Raw genomic sequence first — 17,473 nt, 5'->3', positions numbered from 1 at the left:
ACCCGAGGAAGCCGGCTTGTTTAATTGCACCTTTCATTTGCGCGGGAAGGGAAGCGAACCGCCGCTCCCAGAAGGCAGCGCTGGCCCCGGCCCGGCGGCAGGTGTGGGGCCCGGCCGCGCTGCCCCCCGGCGCCGCCCGCCGCCTTGCCGCCATCCCGGCACCTCACCCGCCGGCTCCGCGCTTGCCGTGCCCGGGGCCCGGTGACCTGGGCCTGGCGCTTGCCAGGAGCTGGCCTCCATCTCCCCCTTTTTATGGGGGGCTTCCTCCGGCTGCGCCCGGTGCGGTGTCCGTGTGCTGTGGGGGCCACGTCTTTGGTGCCTCCAGAGCCTGCCGTCGGGTCCCTGCCGTCCCCTTGGCTTGTGTAAACAGGCTGCTGTATTAAAAATGTACCTAACCCCCAGCTTTGTTTTGAAAAAGTCAGTGCAGCCGTTAGTCCTGGTGGGTTTCTTTCAGCTTTTTACCCTTTTTCTGCAAGACAATGATTTCTTCATAAATGTCCATGGTTACGCTGGAAGGTTACAGAGAAAAAACCATCGTATGGGGTGTGGAAACCCCAAAACTGTCCTAGCTGGGGGGGGTCTGGAGGTATGGTCTTGCAACGCAGAGTGCCTCATCTCAGTGAAAATGAGGTCACTGTAGTTGCTGGTCGCTGCTCCTAGGCACCTTCCTCCCTGGGAATGTATTCTACTGGCATACGTGCTTCCCTCTTAGGAGTAACGGGAACTGCTGGGGTATGTTTTCATAGTGGTAAGACCTTTTGTTTTTCAGGTCTCTGGAATCTGCTGCTTTTCCCAATTCAGTTCACTACTTAAACCGCAAACCATTCTTTTATGTCAGTAAAGCAGGTTATGGGGTGTTCAGGATTGCACGGTATATGTACCATCTAATGTCACTGTTTTCCCCTAATAATAGAGTATGGTCAATTTTAAGTGTTCTACTTGCTGATAAGCTTTTGTGATTGATATTCAGCATGATTTGAATGTGTAAGTTTTGCATAAGAAACTGTTTCCTGATTGCTGGGTTGGTTTTATCTCCCTCAACCTTTCACTGTTCTCATGCTTAGATTAGAAGCTACATTTATTAATGGTATAGTTGGTGGTGTTTTCAGAGTGCTTCAGGTTCTACCATTTATGCATTAAGGCTTTAGAGAATGATCTTTGGCCAGTGTTTTGCAGGTGGTCAGGCATATACCCTATTCTGACTCTAGACCTCAGGGTAGAGAGTATGACTTAGATTATACTGGACAACAAATAAAACAAACATTCCCTTGCATTTGCCCTCTTCTGTATCAACATGATACCAAGGCAAAGATAAGATTCAATTCGTGGCATTCTTCACCGCTCATAAATAGAGGGTTAAATATTACACTTAATATTTATGTGCAGTAAAAATACTGCAATAATGCCTGGTGCAAGAAGACTAAAATCAAGTTTTTCCAGCAGACCTCTAAATGTATAATTAACCTTTTCTCAGCTTTCTTGTCCTGGTGGCTCTCTACAGTTCCTTTCCTTCAAATCTGCCTGTTGCCACTGCAGCTGTTGGAGAAAGCTACCTTAACACAAGTTGAAATAAACACTTTTTTCTATTTCTTCTGCTATTGCAACATTACATTACAGGATCCATCAGCATAGGAAGTTGCAAAAGCCAGAAGCATAAATGTGTTCAAGAGATTGCACACATTTGTGGACAACAGGTTCATTAATGACTGTTCAACCTAATGTAATTTCTGGTTCAGGAAGTCTGTACATCAGTGATTACCAGAAGCTGAGAGGGTAGCTGGAGGAATAATCATGGTATACTTGATATGTTGCTGACAGCCTTTTCTCTCAGCATCTACCTCTGTCCCTTAGCAGAAATGAATACAGAATGAGAGGGATGCTGAGTCCAATTTGTTACTGCCATTCCATGCCTGCTTGACAAGACACGCAAGTTTACAAACAACACCGATAAGGAAGTTTTTTATATATTCAAGTAAGCATTAGGCCCGTTTCAGATCATTAGTAGTGGTGTGGCTATCAACATGTATCACACAGCTAAGATAATGAAGGAACGCTTCAATAGGAAAAGGATGCAGAGGGATTGAGGGCCAGTAAAACCGCCTAGAAATGCTCCGGTTCAACATTATTAATCCATATTCTTCTTCAACCAGTCGATGTATTTGGATACCCTTGTGTAAACCCCATAGCTGCCTTTAACAGCACAGCCCTTTCCCCAGCTGACAATCCCAGTCAGAAACCAAGTGTTCTTGTACTTTGTAGCATGAGGTCCACCACTGTCTCCCTTGCAGGAGTCTTTAACGCCGGTCAGGTCTCCTGCACAGAACATATTCTCTGTAATATTTAAATCAGTCTCCTTTTCACATTCTTGTGTCTTTACACGTGGCAAATCGACTCTCATCAGAACAGAAGAGGTGGCACCTCCATCTAGTAGGCGTCCCCATCCACTCACTGTGGAGAACTTGATGGAGGACAGTTCATACACTGCAAACCGTTTTTCAGGCAAACATATGGGCACCACATAGTCGGTGAGATTCATGGGTGTTTCCAGGTTCAGGAGTGCAATATCATTATCAACTTGCCCGTTCACGTATCTTTCATGAACAATTATCCTGGCAACTCCACTTTCTTGTTCGGTTTTCTCATCATTATTTATTGTGTGTTCACCTGGAAAGTTGTTAATCGCAGGTCATGTCAGGCAGCTCCTTGATTCCCCAGAAGTTTGAGGAGGTAGGGGGGTTTCTAGTCTGACACTTCTTAAGGGCAATTCCCTTATACTAGCAAAGCCTGCACATTTTATCTTTTACTCTGGTTTGTCAGGGTGGGAAGCTGTCACCACAACCACATCTTGATAATATGAGAAGGGGAAGATACATACCCAGCCTCACCCGAAGCTGTACAGGATGAGTATGCTCCAAACAGTGAGCTGCAGTGACCACCCACTCTGGGGAAAGCAGGGTACCGCCACACTTTTCTACCTGGTTCTGTATTATAAGGGCCTGCCAACATAAAGCAAATTTATGTCTTGCATCAAATGTGCTTGACCTGAATCTCAGTAGAGTTGGGGTTTATATCACTTTTTTCTGTCTCTTTATGCAACCGTGTTTGAGGATACTGTGCTGATTGCATGGAGAATTTAGGACGGGGAGTCTTCCCATTGACATTTTCTCCATTTTGTAGTATGAACTTTGCCTATTATGGCAAAGAGCGTATCCCTGGAAGCTGCAACTAACATTCTTGCTGGCAGTGGCATTAAGAACTAAGGGGTCAAGAGGTAAGAGGGGGCTCTATTACCACTCCACTCCCAGGAAAGCAGGAACTCCAGAACAAGGCTAAGGTGCATGATTGAAACAGGTAGATCTGCTGGCTATGGATGGAGAGGGAATTTGGGCATCCAGACCTGGCACTTTTTATGGATTTTTAACATAATACATTTAAAGCAATGAATTTAAGTTAGTGGTTTCAGAAGGGGTATGTGTGTGTGTAAAGCAGTGAAAGATTTCTGAAGACTCACTTGCCATGGACATTCACCTGGAGGACAGATTAAACCACCTACTATTCTCCCTCGTGCAGTTGCATTTGTTTTTGCCAGCACTGGTATTTTTCCACATGGGTATTTCACTAGAAAAAGAAAAAAACAAACCAATAAAAAAACCAAACCCAACCAAAAGGCAACAAGTGGGATCTTTTTGCACTGGAGTCACAGCAAAATGTGTAAGGTCTTCAGTGAAATTATGTTAGCTGAAAAACTGGTTTCTAGTCTGGGAGCATGGGTTCTCAGAAGTAATTTAGAGCAGCTCAGCAGGTAAGTAGTCTTTTTTGTTTGGAAACAGCCAGAAATGCTTTTACAGATAGAGTGCAGGCCCATACATTATCATTGACACACTCACCTACCACAGAAGTTTGCAAACAATATACCTGCTTAAGATACATGTTAGCACTATGAGGTAGGCTGCAGGCTGTAGAGCAGAAGTGACTCTGTCAAGCTTAGTAGTGTACAAATTTTTCAGCAACCCTGCTGACTTTAACTCCGTTGTACCAAGTGCACAGCATCCGTGGCGTGGTGAGACACAGGCTTAAGCATGGGATGGACATGCAGCTTGCTGTCCCTTGTGTGGGTGGACCTGAAGATCTCCTAGGAGCAGATACTATGTCTTCTGGTATACCTCCCAGCAGACTGTGATTAGTCTGCTTGGGTCCAGAGCATCCTTGGTTCTTCTGGACTGCACATCTCAGTCTAAGGTCTGTTTTTAGCCTGAGCAATCATGTGAAGACTGGCAGAGGATCAAATCCTGAGAACTGAACCTGCGACTGACCTGCAGTGCAGCGGAAGCCTTGGCATTTTCGTACCTCCTTCACCCAACACAGTTTTCCTTTCAAGAAGAAGGTCTGCCTTTGGGGATATTTGTGTGCCATGTAGCTGTGCTGTAAGTGAACACACCGTCCCTTCCATCCAGCAGTCACTCTGTGATAACGCTGTGAGGAGCGCCCGCCTTCCATCGCTTTGGGAGCCAGGGCCCTCTGGTCTATGCTGGGCTGAATCTGACATCTCCATGCATCTGTAATTACTTCAGCTGATACAAAGACAGCATCAAGCTTTTACAGGTACAGGCAAGGTATGGAGGAGCAGGGCTAGCTCTTTGGTGACAGCTGGTGTAAGATCAGAATAGGCGTAACACAAACCCATACCCTGTAACGCTGTATGCAGGGCAGCGCAGGGTCAGGTCAGGCGTTCAAAAGGGCTGTTGTGAGATGTGACAGGAGGATGGTGAAGGGACTGGCAGTCTGGCAGTTACACAGTTTTGTCTCCTTGCAACACACTGTCAGCACTAAGGCTATTTTGGTCCCCAAGAAGCAAGTAGCAACAAATACATCTTCCTCGTGGGGGAAGAGGTGCTGAAAAGCCTGTGGGGAATATTGAATCCTTTGTTCTCAGCTTTTAACAAAAGCAGCTTCCCCATCACATGATATTGCAGAATCTGTTAATAAGGGATAAGCACATTAATAGACATTTTTCCTAATGAAATTGCTGTTGTTGAGAGCTAGGTTGTCATTATCAGTTCTCTGCATGAGTGCTCCATCGAGGTGTGTGTAGCGGGGGGGCATCACCCCTCAGAATTACTTTGCGTGCTCCCTGCAGCTTTTTCCGTTATGTTCATGTCCCTAGGAGTCTCTCCCCTCTAATAAAGCAATTCAAGTAGGCATCTGCAATAGAGTCAGGTGCCAGCTTACATATTGGAAAAATAATGAACTTGCAGTACTGTAGTCCCAATTGGAATTCACCTTGTCGGATGAGTGAGAGAAATATCTAGCCATAGTGCTGAGAAGAATACCAAAAGTGTACTAGTCCTGCCAAATGGGGGTGGGGGGAGAAAGAAAAAAAAAAAAAAAAAGAGAAAAAAGCCACAAAACTTGTTTTCTTTGGTGCTAACAGTCCTCTTCCTCTCTTGACTCCTGTGCTGAAATAAATATGGTAATAAAATCCAGAGTCACAATTTCAGATGGGAGATCCGACAGTAAAACAATGCTGCCCCAAAAATGTTTTCCCCGTGTGGCTGTAAGCTGAAACAAAAAAGGACTTGTGAGGCCCAGAGCCCCTCCACTCACCAGAAACCCCTCAGCCTGATCCCAGATCCTGACTACCTGCTGCTGTGCTGTATTTAGGCTCCTTGGCCATGAGCTTGTCTCCACTGCTCATTCCTTCACTACTAGACAAGTGGTGAAGGCACTCCCTAAGGAGGAGGCAGGGGTTCAGCTCCCTCCTTGCTCCTAGTAGGTAGGATGTTCAAACTCGAACTTCCCGCGTCCCAGAGGAGTGGACCTGTGGGGCCAGGAGGGGGAGGTCCAAAAGGCTCTTTGCTCAGTGTGCACACTTCGCCAGCTGCTTTCCTGGTGTCTAACTCCCACCAGCAGCCCAGACTTACTGCTCTGGACTCTACCCTCGAAGAAGAGGTGGGGAGCTGCTGGCTAAGGGTTATACCTCGCACCCCCTGATGTGTACGTGTTGAAAACTTTTCTTCCAGAGCTGGCTTAGACTTGGCATCAGGCTAGCAGTATCTTACCTTGGGGAATGCAGGACACGCCATCACTCGCTAAAGTGTAATCATCCGCACAGAAGCACACTCGTTTTTCAGACTGCTCATCAGTACAGTACTGTTCACAGCCACCGTTGTCGTAAATGCACTTCAGTTTGTCAGCCACGGCTGAAGTCAGAGAAAGAGCATTTAGTTTTCCTAGCATGGATTTTGGTGCTTATCATGAGTCAATTGCAACTGGAAATGGTGACAGGGAAGCAAGGCAGCAAAGCAGATTTCTGTGATTTATGTACAGCAACTGCATCAAATGTGCCTTTTATTTGGCAAAACTTAGGTAGGCCTGGATCTCCAGGCACTGGGAAAGAAAAGGCTATGCTTAAGAAACACACACCTAAAATTAAATCAGTCTGCATTTATGCAGTAGCTGAACTGTCTAAAGGATGGAGGTCTTATGATTGTGTGGTAACCATTGTAACGTATGTCTGAAAAATAACTGTTTTGTATTTTGCCACCTGGCAGAAGGATGCTCTGGGATGACTGTTGAGACTGCCTGGTTAGACTTGACAAGTGCCTGGTCCTTGTTTGGGCTCGGCATGTTCTGATGGTGTAACGCTCAGTGTGGGGTGCCCACTGAAATCGATGGGAAGACATATACTGACTTCCTTAACTGCTGGATCTGTCACCCTGGCTCTGTACAACGCGTATGCAGTGTAGTTCTCATTCACCTACTGTACCAAGCTTCTAAGTCAAAGTAACTTCAGCATTTGAGTAGGGCAGAAAAAAATCCTCCTTTTCTCTCAGACAGTGGACAAAAGGCAATTTTTTTTTTTTTTTTTTTTTTTTTTTATGAAGTCATCATCATAGAGTAATAATTATCTTGCTGCCTTGCAGTGCCTGACTACCAGCTGGTTAGGTCCATCACGCACCACAGGCAGTGTGAACAGTAGCTGTCAAAGCTAGAATGATGCAGAATGTTAATGGTTGCTACTGCTTATCTCAATGCCTTGCATTTGAGTTAATAAAGACACTTTTATTTTGTTATCGATGCCAGAGCTGACCTTTTTCACAGCTTTTGCCCTCATATTCGATGGGACAGCGGCAAACAAAATCCTGAAACTGGTCATCACAACTCCCGCCGTTCTGACAGGGGTTGGAGTCACACTGGTTAGGGTCTGTAAAAACATTCAGTGTCAGTCTGGTTCATGTAGAGCTGCAGCAGCAGGAGTGTTTTCACAGCTGTTAGAACATCCCAAATGATCGTACCGTAATAGATGTGCCAGAACTCTTTCTGGAAGAAAAAGATGTGAGATTTAATTAAAGAAAAATTAACTCAGGTTAAGCCCTACAGCCTGTGTCGCACAGGAAGAGTTACAGATGGCCACAGTGATGCCCCTTTTGCCTTTATAATTTATGAAAGTTGATATCCATAAAATATTCTACATTATTTTCTACATGATTTTCATGTACCAATAGAGAAGGGCACTGTGTAACACACACAAATAGGTTATTAATCAATAACCTCCGGTATAGTTGAGGTGGGATTGACTGAAACAGAAATTGCACAATACAATAATTTAAGGTATTGTCAGGTCAGGAATTACTGGGGGGTTGGAGAGACAACTTTGAGAGCATCACTACTGCTGCGTGTCCCCCTGTAAACGTAAGAGAAAGATGCAAACAGCAGGACACACTGCGCTTTTTTTTGCTCTCGTGGTTTAAAGTCTGAAAGCACACCCTTGGGTAGGGGGAGTCCACCTGACAGTGAGCACTCACCCAGCCCTGTGTTACTTACTGTCCTTTCTTCATCACGGTAAATCTCTCTTGCTTCCTCAAACGAGCACTTCTCTTCCATGCATTCTCTCTCTAGTGACCCCAGTTTTAGCTCTTCGAAGATGCTGTTGGCTCGTCTTTGCCTTTGCAAAATGCTGCTTGCCTCTTCCTGCTTTAGAAAGACTGAAAAACAGCGGCATACTCTGTTTGTTACACAGCTGTGCTCTCCAGACAGAGAGGATGGGGGGACCAATTCCCCTGAAAGCTTTTCTGCTTCCCAAGGTTTTTCTGGGACACTTTAGAACAGAAATGGGCAAATGTGAAAGAGCCTCCTTTCTCTGGCCTGCCTGTCAGGTAAAGTGGCAGCACCTGAATTTTACAGAGCCCGGAACTTAAGAGAAGATGGCATGTTGCGCTGGTGGTGTATGTGAGCAACTCTCGAGGTACCGTTCTATGTCGTATAGTCAGTCTCAACATGCACAGCACCGTTTCTTCTTGAAAAGTCTGTGTCGCTTTACGTAGCACGGACGTACCTGATTTTTCTGTACTTGCTACCCTAAGTCACTTTGTGGCAGGTGAACCACAGTCATCCCTTCACCCAGTCACATGTCATCTCACACACCTGCACTCTTTGGACCTGTAGAAGGGATTTACCCCACTATTTGTAGACCACAATTTTAAACCCACTGCTTTAATGTATCTTTAGTTTTATTCTGTAAAAAAGGCTACGTTAAGGTACATAGGAAGACTGGACAATGGTGTTCGCGTTTCCCGGTGAAGCCTGTGGGTGGCTCCTAGCTGCTGCCAGCACCATAGACCACATTCGCAGGGGCCTTCTCCCCGTGTGTCTCCACCATGCTTTCGAAGGTCACTGGGTGCACAGGTCTGATAGCAGATATCAGCAGAGCTCGCTTCCGAGAGCTACGTCAACTTGCAGCTGACAGAAATGGGCACCGAAAGAGCTGATACCATTGCCACCATGCTGACCTGCTCCTCAGCTTCAGGATACAAGCACATCATGCAGCTGTGCCCTCCCAGTACAGACAAGAAGTCCCAGTACTGTGATGTACTTTTGATCCATGTACTACACAGAACAAGTCTTGAAATAATTAATTTGTGAATTTTTTTTACGTTTTGGGTTTTTTTTTCCTCCTCCTCCATGTCAGTAGGAGATTCTGGAGCTTCATGACAGTAACTTACATTTCGGTTCTTTTAACTGTTTCACCTGGGATTACGGGTAGATTTGGGGACTGAGGCTGATGCATATCACCTGCCTTTCCCCTGGGACATTCTCCCCTAAATGACCCCCGAGAGAGCAGGAGTTGCCTCCTACCTGCTGGAAGGGCCCTGAGATATTTGCTGAGGAACAAGACACGTGTGTCCTCACCGACGTACACACAAACATAAATACTAGGAAGGTTTATTCCAGTCTGGTGAGGTGTCTCCAAACAGTTGTGTCTAATCAGAACATTTGATCATTTACATGCAATATAGTGGTAACTGTCTCTATATTTCAAAGTTACTTGAAGGAATAAAATACCGTGTGGCATGCATTGAATTTTTCCCAGGGTGCTTCATAAACATTTACTCAGTGTAGGAATGGCAGCTGGGTCTTTCCACCATGATTTTAAAGTCGGGCTGTATGCATTAATATGGCTTTCTTTAAAGGCTTTTAATTAACCTTACACTGCAGTTACATGACAGTATCAGTGCACAGGCACAGAGTCTGGCAGAGAGCATGCCTGGGCGTGTGGCTGGGGACATCCTCCCGCTTTCATTTTGGCGTTCTCCACTTATTTACATTGGAATGCTTTTGACTTTGCTACATATTTTTCCAGCTTTGTTCACTGCAGTGCAGGAGACCCAGTCAATGGCTAGCTGGGAATCTGAAAGCACTGGGTCTGCTTTGTTAATCTGGGAGCTGATTTTCAGACGCATACTGGAGCCACGAAAGAGCTACCACCTCACTGCCTTCTACTGCTACCGAAACAGCAGAATGACTGACTATTGATTCTTTGCTTTGAAAAATGCCACAGTTCAATATGAAAGAACAATAAATCCAAGTTCCTTTTTTTTCACGTAGTGGGCAGACAGCTGATATTTTGCCTGCTGTCTGCCCGATGAGATAACAGATTCATTTAACAGTCTAGAGGTGCTTTTCCTTAGTTGGCAAAACAAGTGTGTGGATGCCATCACTGAAAGCAAACAAGAACCTTAGAATAACTCACAGGCGCAACTGGAGGCAGGACAAACATGCAACAGTGCTCAAAACTTGCAATGAAAATTATGTCTGAGTAACAGGAGAGAAGTCCATTGCCAGTAAACATGATTACAGCCATATCCTACAACATACCTGCATCCAGAGAAAGAGGAATCAGTAGCAGGAAGCAGAGGAACAAAGCCATGCACTGCCTGGAAACCATGATGAACCCTGCAAGCTGGCGTCCTGGTAGCGTATTGACATTTCAGCAAGTACTGTTTGGCCAAAGAGCTCAGCTTCAAATGATCGGAGCCAGAGGAGGGGCTGGCGAGTCATGGAAACAGAAAAAGATCCATGACAGCCCAGTGAGCTGAGCAAATCCTGCAATGTGCCCTTTTCAAACAAGCGCGGAACTTGGTTTTGAAGCGTGCTCTCCTGACCTGTGCAAAGGCTATGCTGATTACACAGGCTGCTACCCCAGGCCTTCATTTTCCATCTAACATGCCTGTTTCATGAGAAACCTAAGTGCTGGGACCTCGGGTCCGTATGACTGGCACTAACTTGGCCATATTGCCATGTGCGGAGGGAGCAGCGACGTGATATTTATCTTGAATTGGCAGTCAAGATACAGCCTTCCAGTGCTTTGGAGTATGATCGAACCACTGACATCTGTCTTTTCCCATTTCTCTGTCACCAGCTGAAACACTGCACTTCTAGCTGAATTTACTTGGAGACACTAATTAACCAGCAAGAGACACCCTTCACTGTTTCTCTCCATCTTTACTGCAAGGCCCATGTGGCCAGCACAAGTTGTACCAGTTGAAGAGATGCTGAGCTGACCCACGTTACATTTCATTAGTAACATAGGGGCTTGAGGGGCTGATCTGCAGGGAATGTTTTATCTGGAACACAATCAGTCCTCTGATTTAATGGAAATCAATTAATGGCATCAGACTAAAGAATTGACAACATTCCTGGGGAAATATTTACTTAAGATAGCAGTGAGGTAAAGAGCATGTTTGCCTATGAGAAGTGAAGCGTTGCCTGAGAGCTGGAGTATTTCTGGGCTGTTTTCCCCTTCCAGTGTCAGAAGGAAGGAGGCTCAGCTCTGCATCTGAATGCTGTAGCAAAGAAAAGCAACAGCTGGATTTTTACTTTGCTGCCAACACTTGGTGTAACTCCTTGCAGCAGTCGTGATTGCTTAGGAGAGCCGGGCTCCCAGCTGTTCTCCACATGCGGTGCTACTATTTAGTGGCGATGTGCACAGCTGGGTGTTCTGCTTTGAACTCGCTTTCCCAAGAGGGAGCATCTGGGCACTTCCCTGGATCGCAACCTGGCTAATTCCCAGCAGCCCAGTTCCCGGGATGGTCAAGGTGGCAGGTCCTGTCCCGGGACAGAGGGAGGAGGCAAGTTACTGGAATACAAAAGGAGCTACAGCAGCCCCATGCTGTCCCCATCTCTGCTTTTGGGGAGCCCTCTCCACACCTCATAGCCTGCTAACATGATCCTCCCTGCTTAGTCACTTGCCTATGGCAGCGAGTTCAAAATAGCAAGGGCACGTTCAGCTTACCAAGACCAAAGCTTGTTGGCTCTTTGTCTCGTCTGCTTGGGGAAAGATCTAGCCCCGTCCAGCTAAATGAGCCAGGCAAATCAGAGCACGAGGCTGTGCCTCCCACACCTGAGGCCAGCCTGGCTCTGTGCCTATTGCCCACCCTCCCCGGCCACATTTCCTCAGGCTGGGTGGGTAGCTCCCTGCCAGGGAGGGTGGGCTGGCTGCCACCCCACAGTGGCATCACAGCAGCTCTGCACCAGGGCACCCACCCCATCACTTTCTTGTCTTCTTCCCTCGTAGCGTGCAGATCCTGTGCCTCCTTCAGGACTAATGCAGTATTTTCCTTCCGTCTTCCTTCCTCTGTTGGCATCCCTTAAACATGAAATATTTTGCTTTTATTGCTTGGGAACACAGCCAAACAGTTTTAGAGCCCAGGGAGAAGCCCAAGTGCTGGGGACGACAATCAGTTCATACAGGGACAGTCTTTCTTCCAAGAAAAATTTATGTGATTAGGTTTCATCAGGGATGACAGGGGTGACCATGCCTATGAGGAGGGTCACTGAGGATTCAGCAGCTCTTTGCTCATGAACTTCACATTCACAGATCTTGTCTCAAAGCTGTTTTCTACTAACTTCTGCTGGGCTAGTTCTTTGGTTAGGGCTGTGTTTTTAAAGAAGAGCTCCCCTTCCTTACTGCCTTAGACTCCAGCCAGGGGAGCAAATGTCAGTTCCTTAGGTTTTCTTCCCCAGAAGATCCCTAAGTCCTACTTCGCTATCCTTCTTGTGTGGTCTTGCTGTAGGTTCACGAGAATGGCCCTGGTATTCTGCTCTATAAACATCCTTGTCAGCACAGGCTTCAGCCTTGGCTTATGTTTTCTGAGCAATTCCAAGAAAAATAACCCACTGTTCAATTAAAAGTGAATACATATTAACACAAACATGCACCCCTGCTGCTCATGGGTGCTACTGGAATGAGTTTGGGGACAGCTGTTCAGAAAATGTGATTCAGGGTGTTTTTTTAGTGCATGTTTTGGATATGCCAAAATTGTTTAATTTTTTTTTCTTGAAATAAAGTATGAAAAATGTTAGCAATGTGAAATAAAAAAAATCTAAAGCAGAAACATTAGCCTGGAAGACATGAACTGATGTTTCAGAACGTACCAATCTTTATTTTTCTTTTGTTTCCTACTGATACTTTTCAAAGAAAAACTCCTACAATTTTGCTATTTTTAGTTTCATATTTTGGGTTGAAGAGAAGGTATGGAAGCTATTGGGAACTGTGCATCTTGAGCCAATCCAACACATTGCTGGTCATTTAAGCCCGAGTTTTCTAATCAGCACTCAGGAACAACTTAAAAAAAATAAATCAATGATTTCTATTTCAAAGAGGCCATAAGAGATCATTTCAGTAAGCTGACAAGGCTGTGTCTGGTTAAGAAAGGTTTAGAAACAAGCTCCCTCATGAATTTACAGAAGATTCAATTTAAATCTTCAATAACAATAGTAACTTGCCATCATTCATTTATCAGGCTAATTACAAGCAAGCCAAGCCTGTGATCAAGATAACGATTTCCTGTTTCTGTTGTACTAATCTATAAATATACGAATACCATGCTGCTAAGGTTTAAAGCAAATTATTTGGGTTTCAGACCTCAAAAGAGAACTATTTCTTTCCAGGAGAAAATTACTTGCCCGCTTGACTGAGTTCTGTATCCCCAATAGAACAATTACTCTCATAAAGAGGAAACAGAAGATGGGGAGATAATATTTTTGATAATTTTTTTGTGACCAGCCCTGAATACAAGTGCTTAACATTTTATTTTTTGATCTTGATGCGGGTTATTTCATTCTTTTCTTTTGCTGTCTGAGAAGGATATCTAAAGATACCCAGATAATAAAGGAAGCAAAAGACATAGAAAAGGCAGTGCAAAATAGATTTACAGTAAAGGCAGTGTGTCCCAAAGTTTGTCTGTATTATGCCACCTATCTCAGTTGATAATGAGAAATATTAACTCTACCACAGACCTTCTCTTGACTGTGTCCTGAGACCATTACAGCTGCAACAGCACCACTGGTAAATCCGTAGTCTTAAATGCAGCTGAGGACCTTGCTGTCTTGTCAATTGATGTGCACGGAATAAATATAAAAACCTGAAAGGCGATTAATCAATTCACTTCAAATGAATTGTCAAAGATAATATTTCAGCGCTAAACTGGCTAATCTGAGTAAAAACCTGTCACGACAAAAATGCAAAACTTGATCCTTGATTTTCTACCACCATCTTTAGGCTGCTGCTGGTACAGGCGGCGGCAGCAGTACCTGGGGAGGGGTGCAAAGATACCCAGCAAGCATATTTTAGTGCAGCCAGCCCTTCCTGTCTTTCTGCTACACAGACTTGCTGTTGTGGGCGATTTTGGCCACAGGTCAGAGCCATGGAGGAACTGGCAGAGCTCCTTGTGGTTTGCCTTTGCCCCAGCTGCAACTCCGTCCCTCCTTGCGCAGGGCTGAGGAACTCATTCATCTTCGTGCTACGCTGCTAGGCTGGGTGAGGAAACACCGCCACTTCGTCCTGCAGCCTGCCTTTTGGGTACACCACGCTGTTTTTTTGCCTCTCGGGGCTTTGTCTAGGTGCAATGCTGCCCCCAGATTTCTCAAAAGGCTTGGGCTTTGGGCTCGGATGTTTCATGCTTCAGCAGAGACCCCTGGCACCCCTCGCCCCTGCGCTGCTGCTGCCTTTGGAGGCTGTCTCGGCCAGGGACATCGCAGAGGCTACAACCACAGGAGTGAGCGTGGGTGCTACTGCTTAGGAGAGCGGAATGCTGCACCCGTTCTGGGAGCTGACCCAGCCAAAAACTGCCAGGGAAAAGGTGAGGGAATAACTGAGCTGCTCCCTGGAGCTGGCAGGGCTATGGGTGCAGTGCTTGTGAGGCAGGAGGGGAGTTTGCTGCTGGGCTGGCAGCAGCTCCATGCAGCTTCTACTTTGGCACACAACATGCAGCATTTTTTCATGTTGAAACAACTTTCCACCCCTGTGCTCCTCACCCCACTGCACCCACCAGCCCCGTATGCTCCCCTCAAAAAATAACCCACTCTGCATTCTTCCCTCTGCCTTTTAACCTCTGGCTGACATGTGACAGCCCCTCGCCCCACCAGCAAACCAGTCCCTTGCCATCCCTCCATCCCTCCAGGCTGGCACAATGAGTAGCTGCTCTGGTACAAAGGAGCCTGCGGTGGGGCCAGCCTACGGTGCCCAGGTTGCCAAACATCATTTACACACTTAACCAACTTTTAGCAATGCAGAGCAACGCTAGCTCCAGTCAAATGACAAAGAAAGAGGTATTAAGTAAACTGACAGCCAGTTTGGAAAATAAAGACTACTAGTCATCCTTCTTTGTCTTAAAAAAAGATTCTTTCTCTTAAATGTGCATTTACTGAGCTGGATTATCCACAGAGAGGTGGCAGCTGAGTTTCTGCTTGCTGAGCAGATCATCCACCAAGAAAGCAAGGAGAAAAAGGAGGAAACAAGGATGCTCGAGAAAGAGCCAGGTAACAGGGGCTCCAGCAGCCATGGCTGAGAGCTGGTGAAGGCACTGCCTGGGGGGTGAGTGGCCAACTGGGGCAGGAGGGCAGCAAGGCATCCCCAGTGCTCAACAAAGCAGGGTGAGAAGTAGGGCAGCATGTACCTTCTGGAAGGACAGCAGAGGGTCTGCAGTAAAAGGCTGGGTTTCCTGAGGATACAACATTTGCAGGACATCAAAGCCAAGGCCAGCTCCAGAGAGCCACAGAAACAGCTTGCGATAGTGAATGGCCAAGTAATCAAGTGATGGATGAAGCTGGAAAGTGTGCCTGGGAAAGGAGCTGGGAAGACTGTGCATACAAAATGCTGAACTCTAACCCAGCGCCATTGTGGATGGTTCCCTGAAAGTATCAGCTTGAGGTGCAGCAGCTTGGAAATACATGGAAAGGAATGAAAAAAAAACCCAAGAAAAATCTGATCCAGTCTTGCTGGTGAGGGAGCTGGCATCCCTTCGCCTGAGCTGGGTCTCAGGAGCAGCTCCCGCTGCCTTTTATGCAACAGCTCACTGACTGAGGCCAACAGCTGCTTTGGTCCCCATGTTGCTATTTGAAGGCGATATTACACAGCCTCCTGCATAGAAAAGTGACAAGCTCAAAATTTCACAAGCCTTAAATTTCTTTCCTGGATGTGTTAAGGGAAGAAGGGGAAATTTTAGAAGTATGTCAGACAGCATTTAAAGAGGGCTTCTGGAAGTTGCCTGGAACAAAGTAAGTGAAGCACATCTAATACCTCTGCCAAAGGCCTTGGGTTGTCCAGCTGCTGCAGCTGGCCTCGCCCTGTCGGGGTGTTTGTAAGGGCAGGAGAAGGTATTTATCAAGTGCTTTGCTATTACAGGTCAGAAAACTACTTCACCCTCTGCGACTCTTTACCTAGCCATTCATTTCTTTCCACCTGCCCCGAGTCTCTGAAAGGATCGCATCTTCATCTTCCTTAACAGCTGCTAAAACAATAAAATTAGTTGTTGCTAATGTGGCCATCACAGCTTACACATTACCTATTCATCTCCTTTCAAATGAAAGCCCAGAGAAGCTACTTCAACATCTAAACATCTTATTTTGATCATACAGTATCTAGACACAGTTTACAACAGATATTAAGGGACAACAGAATCTGGCTCTTCTATTCCTACATCCCAAGTTAAGGGAATTGAACTTGGGTAGCTTCCTCATGCCAGGCAGATTTGGCACTCACCCACACAAATCCAGGGAGACTGCTAATTCTGGGGACTTGTGCGGATGCGCCACACTTTACGATGCAGTTCATAACAACTATCTGATATACGATACAGAAGAGGAATGGGAGTCCCTGTCATCTTGAGGTAAGTGATGTAAACAAGTTATGGTTCAAAGTCCTCAGTTTTGCCCAATGACAATGGCTGTGCAGAATGGAGAGAGGGTTTTGTATTCCAGCCAGAAAACTGCTTCTGTGTCTGCGGAGACTATGCTCCAACTTTAAGCCAGTTATCTAGGATATAAGAAACCCAAGATGAGTCCATAGTCTTTGCAATAGGAAAAAACATCCTTACAATTAAAAAGAAACCAATCATTATTAGGGTTTTACATAGAAAATCATTTAATTTCCACTAAGATAAATCTGGCCTGGAATTCTTTCTTTCTTTTGCTCTAACTAGTATGATGTGACTCTGCTCAGAAAGGCTGGACCTCCTTTCGCTCACAAAAGTAGGACTACCTACTACAGAGGTAGCTGTCAACAGGAACAAGAGTAACTAAAAGCAATCAGATCCTAATAACACCTTATTTGAATTGTGTAATTGCACATGGCCACCAACTCAGCCCAGATGACTCCAGTCAGCGTAAAATTCACCTCCTTACCATGATGGTCCTTAAAACCATTAATCAGTAAATGCGCAAACATGTTCCTCTTCAGATGCTGCAAGGGTGAACATGGTTTCTCATTTCTCATGAGCTGTGGCCAGACATGGACCTCCAACTTGTTCTGCTCAAACCACAGGATCAGGAGGAGTGTGCATACAGGAGGGGAACCATGGGATGATACACAGCTTGCTTCAGGAAAACCCAACAGCAATGTGCTGTCTTTCAAAAACGAGTGTGTCGGAGAAAGGGAATCAATCTGATTACCTGGCACTGGCTTTCATTTTTTTATCCTCAGCCTGCAGGCACGCTTTAATTCCCCCGCACCAGGTGAGACAGGATCACAAGGGTGAAACGCTGTTCTTCTGAGATGGTCCCAGAATGACTAGGCAAAGGATATGAACACATGGACCCTGACAAGCGACAGCTAGACAGACCTGGTTTTCTGTTCCAAATCCTTCAGCCTGTCTTTGTTTTTACGCGATACCCATAAGAAGCTTTTAAGACTGTG

The 17,473-nt window shown here is 45.8% G+C and overlaps 1 protein-coding gene across 1 annotated transcript; it reads right to left on the bottom strand.

Annotated features, from left to right (window-relative positions):
* Positions 1–8: 8 nt before the first annotated feature.
* On the bottom strand, positions 9–17,372 carry F7 (coagulation factor VII). Its single transcript, XM_080376346.1, has 8 exons — positions 10,156–17,372; positions 7,825–7,985; positions 7,296–7,320; positions 7,091–7,204; positions 6,060–6,200; positions 3,512–3,618; positions 2,876–2,996; positions 9–2,664 (listed from the first exon to the last, which is right to left on the bottom strand). The coding sequence occupies exons 1-8, from the start codon at positions 10,223–10,225 to the stop codon at positions 2,126–2,128; spliced, it is 1,278 nt and encodes a 425-aa protein (XP_080232472.1). The 5' UTR covers positions 10,226–17,372; the 3' UTR covers positions 9–2,125.
* Between the last annotated feature and the right edge of the window lie 101 nt (positions 17,373–17,473).

Source organism: Falco punctatus, assembly GCF_963210335.1.
Source record: "Falco punctatus genome assembly, chromosome: 2".
Lineage (NCBI taxonomy): Eukaryota > Metazoa > Chordata > Aves > Falconiformes > Falconidae > Falco > Falco punctatus.
Note: the sequence above shows the minus strand (reverse complement) of the source record. Positions and strands in the feature narration are given on the sequence as shown.

Excerpts from the sequence above, each read along its gene's own strand:
- F7 (XM_080376346.1), bottom strand. The coding sequence starts at position 10,225 with ATGGTTTCCAGGCAGTGCATGGCTTTGTTCCTCTGCTTCCTGCTACTG. Across the intron at positions 7,986-10,155 it reads TCCTCTTTCTCTGGATGCAG|TCTTTCTAAAGCAGGAAGAG; the intron begins GTATGTTGTAGG and ends GCTGTTTTTCAG. Across the intron at positions 6,201-7,090 it reads GGGCAAAAGCTGTGAAAAAG|CCGTGGCTGACAAACTGAAG; the intron begins GTCAGCTCTGGC and ends CTCTGACTTCAG.